At 43.3% G+C, this 15,890-nt stretch overlaps 1 protein-coding gene across 14 annotated transcripts in view; it reads right to left on the bottom strand.

The window, feature by feature from the left end:
* Positions 1-13,294: 13,294 nt before the first annotated feature.
* Positions 13,295-15,890, bottom strand: part of LOC110499166 (inactive rhomboid protein 1) — a 47,212-nt gene continuing 44,616 nt past the window's right edge. For all 14 annotated transcript variants that reach the window (XM_090211888.1, XM_036955999.2, XM_090211891.1 and 11 more), the window contains 3 exons: positions 15,580-15,733; positions 15,107-15,330; positions 13,295-14,692 (listed from right to left, as the gene is read on the bottom strand). In XM_090211888.1, coding sequence (XP_090068014.1) covers positions 14,497-14,692; positions 15,107-15,330; positions 15,580-15,733 — 574 coding nt within the window. In that variant the 3' untranslated portion in view covers positions 13,295-14,496. The remainder of the gene's footprint in view (positions 14,693-15,106; positions 15,331-15,579; positions 15,734-15,890) is intronic.

The following is a 15,890-nucleotide window of genomic DNA, read 5'->3' as shown; positions in this document are numbered from 1 at the left end:
CCCACTCCTCTTTCTATTCTGGTTAGAGCCAGTTTGCGCTGTTCTGTGAAGGGAGTAGTACACAGCATGGTATGAGGTCTTCAGTTTCTTGGCAGTTTCTCACATGAAATAGCCTTCATTTCTCAGAACAAGAATAGACTGACGAGTTTCAGAAGATAGGTCTTTGTTTCTAGCCATTTTGAGCCTGTAATTGAACCCACAAATGCTGATGCTCCAGATACTCAACTAGTCTAAAGAAGGCCAGTTTTATTGCTTCTTTAATCAGGACAACAGTTTTCAGCTGTGCTGACATAATTGCAAAAGGTTTTTTAAATTATAAATTAGCCTTTTAAAATGATAAACGTTGATTAGCTAACACAACGTGCCATTGGAACACAGGAGTGATGGTTGCTGATAATGGGCCTCTGTACACCTATGTATTGTATATCCCATAAAAAAATCTGCTGTTTCCAGCTACAATAGTCATTTACAACATTAACAATGTTTGCACTGTATTTCTGATCAATTCGATGTTATTTTAATGGACAAAAATGTGCTTTTCTTTCATAAACAAGGACATTTCTAAGTGACGCCAAACATTTGAACGGCAGTGTATGTCAGATACTTTCAAATATGCATGATGAAGGTAACTGAGGTGCTATTGGAGTTTGCTATTTTTGAACTATTCCATTGGTTCCATTGCACTGGGCAGAACTAACCAAGCACAGCTCAAGTATCTGAAAGTATTTTTACGTTATGCATTTCACCCAGGTTTGGTAGATATATAATGACTATGACGTGGGGTTTGTGTACTTGCTCTGATAATGCATGACTAGGGAAACATTATCCTAGCTAGCGCTGCCACCGTCCTTCAACTCTGACAGGGTTTGTGACATCACCAAGGCAAGCTCAGGCTTGCTCAGCCAGCCCTCCCAAGGTCTGAGGCATGAGGACACAAACACACACACACAGACTCCTCTAATCACAGACAGACCCTGTCGATGCCCGGCGACAAAATTACAACTTGCTTGATTTGGATGGAGTGTGGCTCTTCAGACTAAGCAATCATGTATTGCCTCCATCAGCTACTAAAGAGGTCTAAACTCTCAAACCAGTCTGACTGACCTCCAAAACCCCACCAAGGAGTCACTTCTAACCCCTTTGTCTCAACTCCCCCACACAACTCAACATTATACTGTATTCACGTTTCCCATTCATGCCATTAGCATTAGCACACTGAGTCAGTACCCTAGTGGTGAGAGAGAGAGAGAGAGAGAGAGAGACCAACAACATTGGACACTCTATGGAACAAAAAGCCTTCACTATATTATCCTGGAATATCCAAGGCCTGAGGTCATCTGCCTTTGGCCTAAAGAGCAGAAACCCGGACTTCACCAAAGAAATCGGTAATACAGACATTGTCATCCTGCAAGAAACCTGGTATAGAGGAGACGGACCCACTGGTTGCGCTCTAGGTTACAGAGAGCTGGTAGTCCCATCCACCAAACTACCAGGTGTGAAACAGGGAAGGGACTCAGGGGGTATGCTAATTTGGTATAGAGCAGACCTAACTCACTCCATTAAATTAATCAAAACAGGAACATTTTACATTTGGCTAGAAATTCAAAAGGAAATTATCCTAACAGAGAAAAATGTCCTCCTGTGTGCTACCTATATCCCCCCACTAGAATCCCCATATTTTAATGAAGACAGCTTCTCCATCCTGGAGGGGGATATCAATCATTTCCAGGCCCAGGGACATGTACTAGTCTGTGGCGACCTAAATGCCAGAACCGGACAAGAACCTGACACCCTCAGCACACAGGGGGACAAACACCTGCCTGGAGGTGACAGCATTCCCTCCCACATATGCCCCCCTAGGCACAACTATGACAACATAACCAACAAAAACGGGTCACAACTCCTGCAGCTCTGTCGCACGCTGGGTATGTACATAGTCAACGGTAGGCTTCGAGGGGACTCCTATGGTAGGTACACCTATAGCTCATCTCTTGGCAGTAGTACTGTAGACTACTTTATCACTGACCTCAACCCAGAGTCTCTCAGAGTGTTCACAGTCAGCCCACTGACACCCCTATCAGACCACAGCAAAATCACAGTCTACTTAAACAGAGCAATAATCAATCATGAGGCATCAAAGCCAAAGGAACTGAGTAACATTAAGAAATGCTATAGATGGAAGGAATGCAGTTTGGAAACCTACCAAAAAACAATTAGGCAACAACAAATTCAATCCCTTTTAGACAATTTCCTGGGTAAAACGTTCCGCTGTAATAGTGAAGGTGTAAACTTGGCAGTAGAAAATCTTAACAGTATATTTGACCTCTCAGTTTCCCTATCAAATCTAAAAATCTCAAATAGAAAACCGAAGAAAATTAACAATAATGACAAATGGTTTGATGAAGAATGCAAAAATCTAAGAAAGAAATTGAGAAACCTGTCCAACCAAAAACATAGAGACCCGGAAAACCTGAGTCTACGCCTTCACTATGGTGAATCACTAAAACAATACAGAAATACACTACGGAAAAAGAAGGAACAGCATGTCAGAAATCAGCTCAATGCAATTGAAGAATCCATAGACTCTAACCACTTCTGGGAAAATTCGAAAACACTAAACAAACAACAACAACAAGAATTATCTATCCAAAATGGAGATGTATGGGTAAACCACTTCTCCAATATTTTTGGCTCTATAACAAAGAATAAAGAGCAAAAACATATACATGATCAAATACAGATCTTAGAATCATCTATTAAAGACTACCAGAACCCACTGGATTCTCCAATTACATTGAATGAGTTACAGGACAAAATAAAAACCCTCCAACCCAAAAAGGCCTGTGGTGTTGATGGTATCCTCAATGAAATGATCAAATATACAGACAACAAATTCCAATTGGCTATACTAAAACTCTTTAACATCATACTTAGCTCTGGCATCTTCCCCAATATTTGGAACCAAGGACTGATCACCCTAATCCATAAAAGTGGAGACAAATTTGACCCCAATAACTACCGTGGAATATGTGTCAACAGTAACCTTGGGAAAATCCTCTGCATTATTATTAACAGCAGACTCGTACATTTCCTCAATGAAAACAATGTACTGAGCAAATGTCAAATTGGCTTTTTACCAAATTACCGTACAACAGACCATGTATTCACCCTGCACACCCTAATTGACAACCAAACAAACCAAAACAAAGGCAAAGTCTTCTCATGCTTTGTTAATTTCAAAAAAGCCTTCGACTCAATCTGGCATGAGGGTCTGCTATACAAACTGATGGAAAGTGGTGTTGGGGGTAAAACATACGACATTATAAAATCCATGTACACAAACAACAAGTGTGCGGTTAAAATTGGCAAAAAACACACACATTTCTTCACACAGGGTCGTGGGGTTAGACAGGGATGCAGCTTAAGCCCCACCCTCTTCAACATATATATCAACGAATTGGCGCGGGCACTAGAAAAGTCTGCAGCACCCGGCCTCCCCCTGCTAGAATCCGAAGTCAAATGTCTGCTGTTTGCTGATGATCTGGTGCTTCTGTCACCAACCAAGGAGGGCCTACAGCAGCACCTAGATCTTATGCACAGATTCTGTCAGACCTGGGCCCTGACAGTAAATCTCAGTAAGACCAAAATAATGGTGTTCCAAAAAAGGTCCAGTCACCAGGACCACAAATACAAATTCCATCTAGACACTGTTGCCCTAGAGCACACAAAAAACTATACAGACCTTGGCCTAAACATCAGCGCCACAGGTAACTTCCACAAAGCTGCGAACGATCTGAGAGACAAGGCAAAAAGGGCATTCTATGCCATCAAAAGAAACATAAATTTCAACGTACCAATTAGGATTTGGCTAAAAATACTTGAATCAGTCATAGAGCCCATTGCCCTTTATGGTTGTGAGGTCTGGGGTCCGCTCACCAACCAAGACTTCACAAAATGGGACAAACACCAAATTGAGACTCTGCACGCAGAATTCTGCAAAAATATCCTCCGTGTACAACGTAGAACACCAAATAATGCATGCAGAGCAGAATTAGGCCGATACCCACTAATTATCAAAATCCAGAAAAGAGCCGTTAAATTCTACAACCACCTAAAAGGAAGTGATTCACAAAACTTCCATAACAAAGCCATCACCTACAGAGAGATGAACCTGGAGAAGAGTCCCCTAAGCAAGCTGGTCCTGGGGCTCTGTTCACAAACACAAACACACCCTACAGAGCCCCAGGACAACAGCACAATTAGACCCAACCAAATCATGAGAAAACAAAAAGATAATTACTTGACACATTGGAAAGAATTAACAAAAAAACAGAGCAAACTAGAATGCTATTTGGCCCTAAACAGAGAGTACACAGCGGCAGAATACCTGACCACTGTGACTGACCCAAAATTAAGGAAAGCTTTGACTATGTACAGACTCAGTGAGCATAGCCTTGCTATTGAGAAAGGCCGCCGTAGGCAGACATGGCTCTCAAGAGAAGACAGGCTATGTGCTCACTGCCCACAAAGTGAGGTGGAAACTGAGCTGCACTTCCTAACCTCCTGCCCAATGTATGACCATATTAGAGAGACATATTTCCCTCAGATTACACAGATCCACAAAGAATTCGAAAACAAATCCAAATTTGAAAAACTCCCATATCTACTGGGTGAAATTCCACAGTGTGCCATCACAGCAGCAAGATTTGTGACCTGTTGCCACGAGAAAAGGGCAACCAGTGAAGAACACACACCATTGTAAATACAACCCATATTTATGCTTATTTATTTTATCTTGTGTCCTTTAACCATTTGTACATTGTTAAAACACTGTATATATATATAATATGACATTTGTAATGTCTTTACTGTTTTGAAACCTCTGTATGTGTAATGTTTACTGTTAATTTTTGTTGTTTTTCACTTTATATATTCACTTTGTATGTTGTCTACCTCACTTGCTTTGGCAATGTTAACACATGTTTCCCATGCCAATAAAGCCCTTGAATTGAATTGAATTGAATTGAGAGAGAGAGAGAGAGAGAGAGAGAGAGAGAGAGAGAGAGAGAGAGAGAGAGAGAGAGAGAGAGAGAGAGAGAGAGAGAGAGAGAGAGATTCTAACGTAACCATTATTCACTTCAGACAAAGAAATCTGTTGGCAGATTTGAAAAGATAGGAAAGGTTGTCTGAAACCTGATGCATGGCGGAACTGCAACTACAACAGTCCTAGTTACTCAGTACCAAAACCAGTTGTTTTCCCAATGGTTATAATACCGAAACTAAGTACAACAATTGGAACAACATTGCACCATACGTGGCAATTTCTTCTTCCATTGTCTATTTCAAATTTAACTCTGCACAATTGCAGTCCAACAGCTTTCCTGTCCATTCAAGAGTGCACCTTCCGCACAGTCAGCACATAAAACCAATAGCAGCACCATCCTGTCCCAAACCGTCCCGGTCCTCCATTTTACATCCACCAGACACAACAAGCGTGGTCTGAATCTTTACTATGGGGCCCTATACATTCAACCCAGACATCCACCACCCCTTTACAGCTCACAATGGATTGGCCCAGTGAATGAAGCTGCCAGGAGCCCACAGCGGCCTGGGCTATAGCTGGGTAGAGGGTCTCCCCGGGCGGCCATTGTGATGGTAAGTGAGGCCTGAATGGAATGGGGACGAGCAGGACACATATAAAACAGAGGAAATATAAAGGGTAAGAGAAGAGCGGGAGGTGAGACAACAAACAACCACCGCAGAGATAGATCGGATAGAACACAGAGTCCCCTTGACCTAATAACAAGGGTTCTGTTCTTGTGGTTTTGGGGGTTAGGGAAGTGATCTTGGTTGGGTGGCAGGTAGCCTAGCAGTTAGAGAGTTGGGCCAGTCATTGAATTGTTGCTGGTTCAAATACCTGAGCTGAACAATCTGTCCATGTGGCCTTGAGAAAGACCCTGCAAAACAACACATTTCACTGCACCCCATCCGGTGTATGTGACATTAAAAAACCATCTTGAGGTAAATACAGGTTTATTGATTGATTTTATTTCCCAGTTAAAAAAAAACACGTTTTTAAAATGTATGCACAGTTTTAAAAACATGACAGGTATATCACAAAAAAGTCAGATTTATTTCCATTGTGGTCCCTATTACAATGTTTTGGACGGTTTGTGTAAAAAAAGAGACAGAAAGAGTGTGCCTGCTCTTTTAGCTGCACTGAAAGGACAAAGACAGTGAGACAAAGACAATAAACACAAGGCTTGTCAAGGCATCAGGAAGTAAAGGGTTGAAACCGGCTCTATAATCCTCAACCGTTAAGGTTCCAAACACATGTCATTTTCTTAACCCATTTAATGACTTAATAACAGCATAGGTTTCAAGCATCATGCTAGCTAGTCTTGGATGTTAGCCTGAGAGAAGTTACTGGAGAGACGAGTAATACAACGTAAACTGATGATATAAAATGTAAAATTGTTTAAGCACAGGCCATTGTCTCCTGTAGTTCATATTGCCTTTATAATGTTAGCAAAATATCAAAAAGTGACTGAATGTTTGAAAATTATACATGACATCATTAGAATTATGCCTTAATTAATTGACTTGATGGATCAGCTTCTGACAAACTTTTATCAACAGGTTAGTGGTTAAAAATATATATCTTTATGACAGTGGAGGCTTCTCTGAGGAGGAAGGGGAGGACTGTCCTTCTCAGTGAATTTCATACAAATTAAAACATTAAAAAAGTTATCCTTTTTGGATAAAACTATACTAAATATAATCACACGTCACCAAATAATTTATTATAACACACTATTTTGCAAAGAAGGTCTACAGTAGCCTCAACAGCACTATGTTTGTTAGCACCATGGTGTAGCCGGAGGACAGCTAGCTTCCGTCCTCTGAGTACATTGACTTCAATACAAAACTTAGTTCTCACTAGGTTCTCACCATCGTTCTCACCCACTTCTGTAGATTTACACAGTAATTATGACAACTTCCGGAGGACGTCCTCCAACCTATCAGAGCTCTTGCAGCATGAACTGACATGCTGTCCACCCAATCAAAGGTTCAGATAATTAATCGACTACAGAAAGCATAAGCTAGCTAGCACTGCAGTGCATAAAATGAGGTGAGTAGCTGACTCAAAGAGAGAGAAAGAAAATAGTTGAACAGTTTTTAACAAATTAATTTCTTCCTAAATGAAGCAGAAATAGAGAGAGAGATTTCTTTGTTTTTCTACTTTCAGTGGTGGGGACTGGCTGATCCTGGCCTTCCACATTCAATATAGTGATGTAGGGTGATTTTCCACAGTTCAAAAGATTTTGAGAGAAATAATAATAATATGAGCATTCATCCAAATCTACAGCAGCTTTCCTGCGTGTGTGCACCCGTTCGTGTATGCGTGCCTGCATAAATGTGAATGCATGTGTTTGTGTGTTTGTTCTGTTCCCAGTGCTGAGTCAGAAGGGGACAATATATTAAGCCTGACCAGGGATACGGACCGCTCCTCAGTCCAGGCAGATCTCTACCTGCCCTGTTCACTGATGGTTTTACACAGGACACATAATATAACAATTGGGTGCCTGCTTCTTCACAACTATTGACCCAACACACAGTACAGTCAGTGGAACACAGCCCAGGTGGACAAGACGTTCTAGTTCTTTAGAACAGGAGCTCAAGTGGACATTCCATTCTGGAGTGACGTCATACACCATGATGGATGGAAATATTTCTACTTCCTCTAACCGGGTTAAACAGAGATGTGCTGAATCATCTGTGTGTTTGAAAGGATGTGAATACATTACTACACTGATTCCCTCTCTTCTCCTCGCCTCTGCTCTCATCTTTTGAAAATAAACTATTAGATAAATAAGGTCCGCTGTACTCTCTGACCTTACCCATAATGCATCTGTCCTATAAAGGGCACCCAAATCCCTCTCTGTGTGTGTGATTGGAAACAGAGGACCAGAGAGAAGGGGCTTAGGGGATCAGGGCCAAGGCCGGGGGGGACATCTGTAGGGTTGCTGGGGGACACAGGGACTTGGCAGGACGGGTTCTGGAGCTGACAGGTGAGGGGTGAAGGAAAGGAGGGGGACAGCAGGACAGGAGGGTGTTTTTTGAATGTGCACCCTTTTAAGAGCAGATGTAGATTCTTAGTACACACACTCTCCTCTCCGTGTGTCTCCTCTCTGCCAGAGGGAAGGGGGACAGTCAGTCACACAAGAACAACAAACCGAGAAAAGAGAACCAGTATGGATACGCTTAGCTCAGTGTTGTCTTAGTGCTTAAACTCCCTCCTCTCTCTCTTCCAGGGGGAAGTAGGCCAGTCAGTCACAGCCCAGGTGGCAGATAGGCCAAGTGTGATTCAGGCTATTATTATTCACAATAATACTGGGTCATTGGAGGGGGTGGAGGTGGGCTCAGACAGGTGCACTGTGGACCCTCTACCACCCCCCTCACCTCCCACCCCTCTCACCTGGGCTAAGAGCCTGGGGGCCTGGTGTGTGTGTGTGTGTCTGTGTGTGTGTGTTGCTCCAGGCACAATGAAGAGAGAGAGCCTGTCAGTGACCACCTGCTGAGCAGCTGTCAGGGTCCAGTTTCAGGGTCGGCTTTCCAGCCAGGGAGGCAGTAGCACACCCACCTACCTACCTGCCTGCCCATATATCCATCTATCTATTCATTTATCAATCCATCCATTTATCCATCCCTTCATCCATCCATGTCTTTTCACGCTTGCTACGGTAGGTTAGTTTAACCCTAACCTTAAACTGAATGAAAATATATGTTGTTCTTGAATAAAAGCTGAACAGTTGAGGTCAATTTATTTCTTCCACCACTAAATGGTTGGCAAATATCATCATGAATCTAATGTTCTTTCCAGAATAATGTCACTGCATGTTTAATTCTCTGTTGATCACCTGCATTCTTACAATATGCCACAAAGATCAAATCAGGCAAAGTTATGTTTGGAACGTTGACATGGTTAAAAGGTGGATACTGTTGAAATTCAGTTTTATCTCCTAAATTGTAGCAATTTGACTAAATTATCATGCAGAGACTTGATTGTAGAATTTTTGCGAAGTAGTTCTGATTGCATCGATTTCCCAATAACCTTAATGAATCGATATAGCCAAAGTTGTGCTTTCTAGTATAACAAGAGTTTACTGGGCAATGGGCACCAGTGGGTGGAGAGACTAGCCGGTGTGACAAACAGGGAAAGACCGTTTCTGATTGCAGTAAATGTCTTCCGCAGGTTATTTCATTGATACAGTTTCAATTCATTCAGCAGGTCAAGTTCAAATTAGAACATTGACATGGATAAAAAGAGATACAGTTCAAATTCCCTTTCATAAGAGATCAAATATTTACTTTATTTGTCTATACGGGACGGAAATGTATTTTCAATCCCTCCGATATGCACACACACACACAATAAGTTAGAGAGGCTGGAGCAGTTGCAATTGTAGCAGTTTAACTAAATGAACTACCCATACAATGGTTCGCTAAGTCCCAACAACTTGAGTCCAAATTGAGTCCAAAGTCCCTAACGTTTGAGTCAGTCCTATAGAGTCCCAAGTCCCTAGTGTTTGAGTCAGAGTCCTATAGAGTCCCAAGTAGAGTCGCGAGTCCCTTGATAGGCTAAAAGCTGCGGTCTAGCAATCTTTGAAGTTCCATTTAATAATGTGGAAAGCTAGCTGACTTACGGTGCTGAACATTAGTAGGGATAGCTAGCTAATACAGTAGCTACTGCAGTGAATTGAGCAAGGGAGAAAGATTTGCTGACAACATCAAGTCTGAGTTCTGGACTCAAGTACTACAACACTGCATTGCACAACCTGATGTAAGACAATGGCTTAGGATTGGAAAGACAGAAATAACATTTTCACAATGGTTATTCTATGGAAGGCGGGATTAATAACGTAGGTGGCAGGTAGCCTAGTGGTTAGAGCGTTGGACTAGTAACCAGCAGGTAGCCTAGTGGTTAGAGTGTTGGACTAGTAACCAGCAGGTAGCCTAGTGGTTAGAGCGTTGGACTAGTAACCAGCAGGTAGCCTAGTGGTTAGAGCGTTGGACTAGTAACCAGCAGGTAGCCTAGTGGTTAGAGCGTTGGACTAGTAACCAGCAGGTAGCCTAGTGGTTAGAGCGTTGGACTAGTAACCAGCAGGTAGCCTAGTGGTTAGAGCGTTGGACTAGTAACCAGCAGGTAGCCTAGTGGTTAGAGCGTTGGACTAGTAACCAGCAGGTAGCCTAGTGGTTAGAGCGTTGGACTAGTAACCAGCAGGTAGCCTAGTGCTTAGAGCGTTGGACTAGTAACCAGCAGGTAGCCTAGTGGTTAGAGCGTTGGACTAGTAACCAGCAGGTAGCCTAGTGGTTAGAGCGTTGGACTAGTAACCAACAGGTAGCCTAGTGGTTAGAGCGTTGGACTAGTAACCAACAGGTAGCCTAGTGGTTAGAGCGTTGTACTAGTAACCAACAGGTAGCCTAGTGGTTAGAGCGTTGGACTAGTAACCAGCAGGTAGCCTAGTGGTTAGAGCGTTGGACTAGTAACCAGCAGGTAGCCTAGTGGTTAGAGCGTTGGACTAGTAACCAACAGGTAGCCTAGTGGTTAGATCGTTGGACTAGTAACCAGCAGGTAGCCTAGTGGTTAGAGCGTTGGACTAGTAACCAGCAAGTAGCCTAGTGGTTAGAGCGTTGGACTAGTAACCAGCAGGTAGCCTAGTGGTTAGAGCGTTGGACTAGTAACCAGCAGGTAGCCTAGTGGTTAGAGTGTTGGACTAGTAACCAGCAGGTAGCCTAGTGGTTAGATCGTTGGACTAGTAACCAGCAGGTAGCCTAGTGGTTAGAGCATTGGACTAGTAACCAGCAAGTAGCCTAGTGGTTAGAGCGTTGGACTAGTAACCAGCAGGTAGCCTAGTGGTTAGAGCGTTGGACTAGTAACCAGCAGGTAGCCTAGTGCTTAGAGCGTTGGACTAGTAACCAGCAGGTAGCCTAGTGGTTAGAGCGTTGGACTAGTAACCAGCAGGTAGCCTAGTGGTTAGAGCGTTGGACTAGTAACCAACAGGTAGCCTAGTGGTTAGAGCGTTGGACTAGTAACCAACAGGTAGCCTAGTGGTTAGAGCGTTGTACTAGTAACCAACAGGTAGCCTAGTGGTTAGAGCGTTGGACTAGTAACCAGCAGGTAGCCTAGTGGTTAGAGCGTTGGACTAGTAACCAGCAGGTAGCCTAGTGGTTAGAGCGTTGGACTAGTAACCAACAGGTAGCCTAGTGGTTAGATCGTTGGACTAGTAACCAGCAGGTAGCCTAGTGGTTAGAGCGTTGGACTAGTAACCAGCAAGTAGCCTAGTGGTTAGAGCGTTGGACTAGTAACCAGCAGGTAGCCTAGTGGTTAGAGCGTTGGACTAGTAACCAGCAGGTAGCCTAGTGGTTAGAGTGTTGGACTAGTAACCAGCAGGTAGCCTAGTGGTTAGATCGTTGGACTAGTAACCAGCAGGTAGCCTAGTGGTTAGAGCGTTGGACTAGTAACCAGCAAGTAGCCTAGTGGTTAGAGCGTTGGACTAGTAACCAGCAGGTAGCCTAGTGGTTAGAGCGTTGGACTAGTAACCAGCAGGTAGCCTAGTGGTTAGAGTGTTGGACTAGTAACCAGCAGGTAGCCTAGTGGTTAGAGCGTTGTACTAGTAACCAGCAGGTAGCCTAGTGGTTAGAGCGTTGGACTAGTAACCAGCAGGTAGCCTAGTGGTTAGAGCGTTGGACTAGTAACCAGCAGGTAGCCTAGTGGTTAGAGCGTTGGACTAGTAACCAGCAGGTAGCCTAGTGGTTAGAGCGCTGGACTAGTAATCTGAAAGGTTGCAAGATCAAATCCTCGAGCTGACAAATCTGTCCTTCTGAACGAGGCAGTTAACCCACTGTTCCTAGGCCATCATTGAAAATAATAATTTGTTCTTAAATGACTTGCCTAGTTAAATTAAAGTGGGTATGTATTGTAAAGGGTGACCAATGACTAAAGTCCAAATAAGACACAGAAAATGAATAAAACATTTACTTAACTAGAGTGGATAGAGTGAGAGAAAGAGGTAAAAAGGCTAGACAGCATGTCCCCTTCTCTTTGATCCATATGACCCAGTGCAGTTTGCTAATCAGACAGAGGTCATCTAGTCGGCTGATGTGGAGAGGGAAAGGAAGGGGTATTGCCCACTTAAAATCAAATTAGCATCTCCATAGGGCCATGGATGGAGGAGAGGAAGGGGATGGTGGGGAGGATAGGATGGGAAGAGAGAGGCTGGGTGAGTTTAACAGCACTGTGTGCCCGCCTCAGCTGTTCAGCTGTCTTAGAGAGAGAATGGGAGAAAAACAAAGAGAGCGAGAGAGACGTTTTTAGGGGGAGAGGTATACGGTAGAAAATGCATTCAGTTGAGAGGAGAAAGTGAGCCTAAACTAGTCCCATCTAAAAGGGCTGGATGGGTGAAAGTAGTATGGCATTCAGTCTACAGGCAGAGAAGCATCTGTAAGGTGGGATTCATGGAATAGCTCCTAAACATACTACCTAGCTATTATACCTTGGCTGCAAATAAGGGTTTGTCATATTCAGCTTTCTATCGACAGGAGGCTTGAGTGGAGTCGACGCACTGATTAACTTTGAATTACAGACTCAGTGTGTGTGTGTGTGTGTGTGTGTGTGTGTAAGGGCTGGTGACTCAAGGAGAGGGGGGTGGAAGAGAGAATTAGTCAACGGCAAAAGAGAGAGGACTTGAAGTGCACCATAAATTACAGACTGTGTGTGTGTGTGTGTGTGTGTGTGTGTGTGTGTGTGTGTGTGTGTGTGCGTGGGAAGAGGCTGGCGACTCAAGGAGAGGCAGAGAGAATTAGTCAGCGACAAAAGCAATGTCTTGAAGTGCACCATTAAGAGTTGTGTGGGATAAACATATCACATTTAAATCACGAGGCCAGAGCCACGGAACAACATAGGTCTGTAGTCGACATTAGCCTACAAATCCCCTAGCAGAGACAATGTGGATAACACAGAGTACTAGAAATGTTTCTATGCACTCAATGTGTGCATTATATATCTTACTTTAAGAGCCATTCAGACTAAGTTTGTTTAAGGGTATATGAGGACATCAGACATGCATCTTGTGTATGTTACATGTTCCTGATGGCAGCCATTTACTCAAAGCAACTCTGCCATCTACTGGGGGAAGCAAGCATGTGCAACAAGGCATAAGACAGTTTCAGATCCCTCACACACACACACATTCACACAACAGAAATAAATTGGACACACAGACAGAAAGCGTCAGTTTGTGTTGCTGTATTGGCAGGTACAGATAAGCAGGTAGCTAAAACGCTACCCTCCAAACACTCACCACCACTTAGACAGCAGTACACATGTTAACCTACAAGTGTTTTGTCTAGTGTAATATAGGGCACACATGACACACTATTCCCTATATAGTTCACTGTACAGAGCAGTGGTTACCCAAGGGGGGGGTGAGGGGTCGGCAGCCCCCCCCCCAAACAAAAAACACTTGTAATTTGTAATAGTTGAATGCAAAAGGTGCATTTTCGATATTGGGTAGTGCATCATTAGTTTCTCTTGTCATGTCAGTCATTGCATACATTAGAGAGCTATTTCTAACCTATTTATAACTAACCCATGTCAGCTAATGTTTTTTAGCCCATAGATTTTGTTGTAATTTTTTAGTTACTCAAATATCACATGAATACACATTAGGCTCTGCAAAATGTCTATAATTGCAGGAAATAAGCGTTTACAACTCTCTGCCAACAAGAGGGGTGTGAACACTTGGTGTCATGAACAATGCTTGTGCCATTGTGAGATGTTCTCCAACGCTGGAAGGGGGCCTGAGTGAAAAAGTTTGGGAACCTCTGGTATAGAGAATAGTGTGCCATTTGAGACTTGGACCTAGATATGGCAGTAATAACCAAGGCACCAGAGGCAGTCATCGTACAGTACTACAGGAATCCCTTTTCTTTCCTGTGAGATAGTTCCCTGTCTGAGGTCATCCAATAAACCAATACAACTTTTCGTCAGCTTTATGACGTGTGTAGAAAAATACAAAACAAAATCCCTCCACAGCTGTATGTGGTCTGACGGCCACAAGGTGGTGCTGTTGTGTCTGTTTTTAATAAGAGCAGCGGCAAGGCAACAGTCACATTTAACCCCCCCTTCTGTCTTTAAGTCTTTATGCTTTGAAAGTGACAGGTCACTCGCTAGCAATGTCCATATAAACAAAATCAAATGGAGACAGATCAACAGTTATTAAGATCAACAGTTATTTTTCCAAGATTGGCAATCTTCACATCCAATGTCCTGAATACTACAACAAATATGGCCGCCGGTCTGGTCCATGCCGTGACGTTGCTTAGAGTCTTGTTCACCAGCCGACCCTTTTGTCCTGCTATCCTGGCGCGTGAGGCTATAGTTCTTTGAGATTGTCCATTCTAGTCATTGCAATTGTACAGTCAAAGGCCTGGTCAGTGGAGGTGGGCGTTGAGGTCGTACTTGTCACAGAACTTGTCAGTGAGGGGAATACAGGTGAGGTACTCACACCACTCACACTTGACCGGGTGTATGTAGAACAGTACAGCCAGTCCTGAGAAGAGACCCAGGAACACCAACAGGAACACACAGATCTGGACACGCTTACGGTACATGTCCGAACGGCCAAAACTGGAAATAATAAGGAGAATAAGATCATAAAATCAATATTAGTGTTTTAAGTGTATTAAAGGGTATAGCATAACCTTGAGGACATATTTAATTTCAATGTAATTATAAAATATATACAAATTTTACCCAAAGTAACTTAAAGTTACAGTAAAACCTAATATATTCAGGTATATGAGGCCGCAAACCCAGAACCACCTGAGCCATTTACATCTGAGCCATTTAGATCTGAGCCATTTACATCTGAGCCATTTACATCTGAGCCATTTAGATCTGAGCCATTTAGATCTGAGCCATTTACATCTGAGCCATTTACATCTGAGCCACATTATTATTATTTTTTTAAGTAGTTCAAAGCGCTTTACATTACATACACAAAAAATCCCCCAAATATTACTAAATCAAACCAGCTCTCACCTGATGTATGGCAGAAAGGCGAAGGAGAGGAAGAGTCCAGAGATGAATCCGGAGATGTGGGCGAAGTTGTCTATCCAGGGCAGCATGCCAAAGGAGAAGAGAAAGATGACGACACACAACAGCTTGGTGAAAGCCCTCCACGGACGCTCCAGGATCTGCCAGCTCTGGAACAGCTCAACAAAGAGACAGGCCAGGATACCAAACTGAGAGCCAGCTGGACCCACCTGGGGAGGAAGGGGGAGAGGGAGCAGGAGAACAGAAAGAGAGACACACACATTGTGTCATATTGGCAGTTAAATACTTGGCCTCCTGCCACCTAAGGGACAGCCAGTGGAATGACAACAAAACAAAATAAATGACATTTGAGATTCTTGTTTAGTATGGCTTCATAGCATCATAAACAAACATATATCCCATAATTACACCAGTGATATCACTAGACCTATATGATCAGTGAATCTACAGTACTGTACCTCTGCTCTGTAGGGTAGGAAGATGGCGCTGGCCAGGTTGCCAGTGATGCCAGAGACGATGTAGATGATAGAGATCCTCAGCCAGCCGGCCAGCTTCTCTAAGTCCCTCAGGATGGTCATCTGGAAGAGCACCGACACCAGGCAGTGCAGGATCCTACAGGGATACAAATGAGCAAATAAATAAAGACATGGAGAGTCTCAGCAGGTTACAAACAACATTATTTTCCAATAGGGTCTGGCTCCAGCAGATGCATTTTCACGATACAGACACTGTGAGACATACAACATGAGACAGGAGGTTGGTGCCAGAG

This window comes from Oncorhynchus mykiss, chromosome 20, assembly GCF_057628025.1.
Source record: "Oncorhynchus mykiss isolate SJ-2025 chromosome 20, ASM5762802v1, whole genome shotgun sequence".
NCBI lineage: Eukaryota > Metazoa > Chordata > Actinopteri > Salmoniformes > Salmonidae > Oncorhynchus > Oncorhynchus mykiss.
This window is presented reverse-complemented; position numbering and strand designations above follow the sequence as displayed.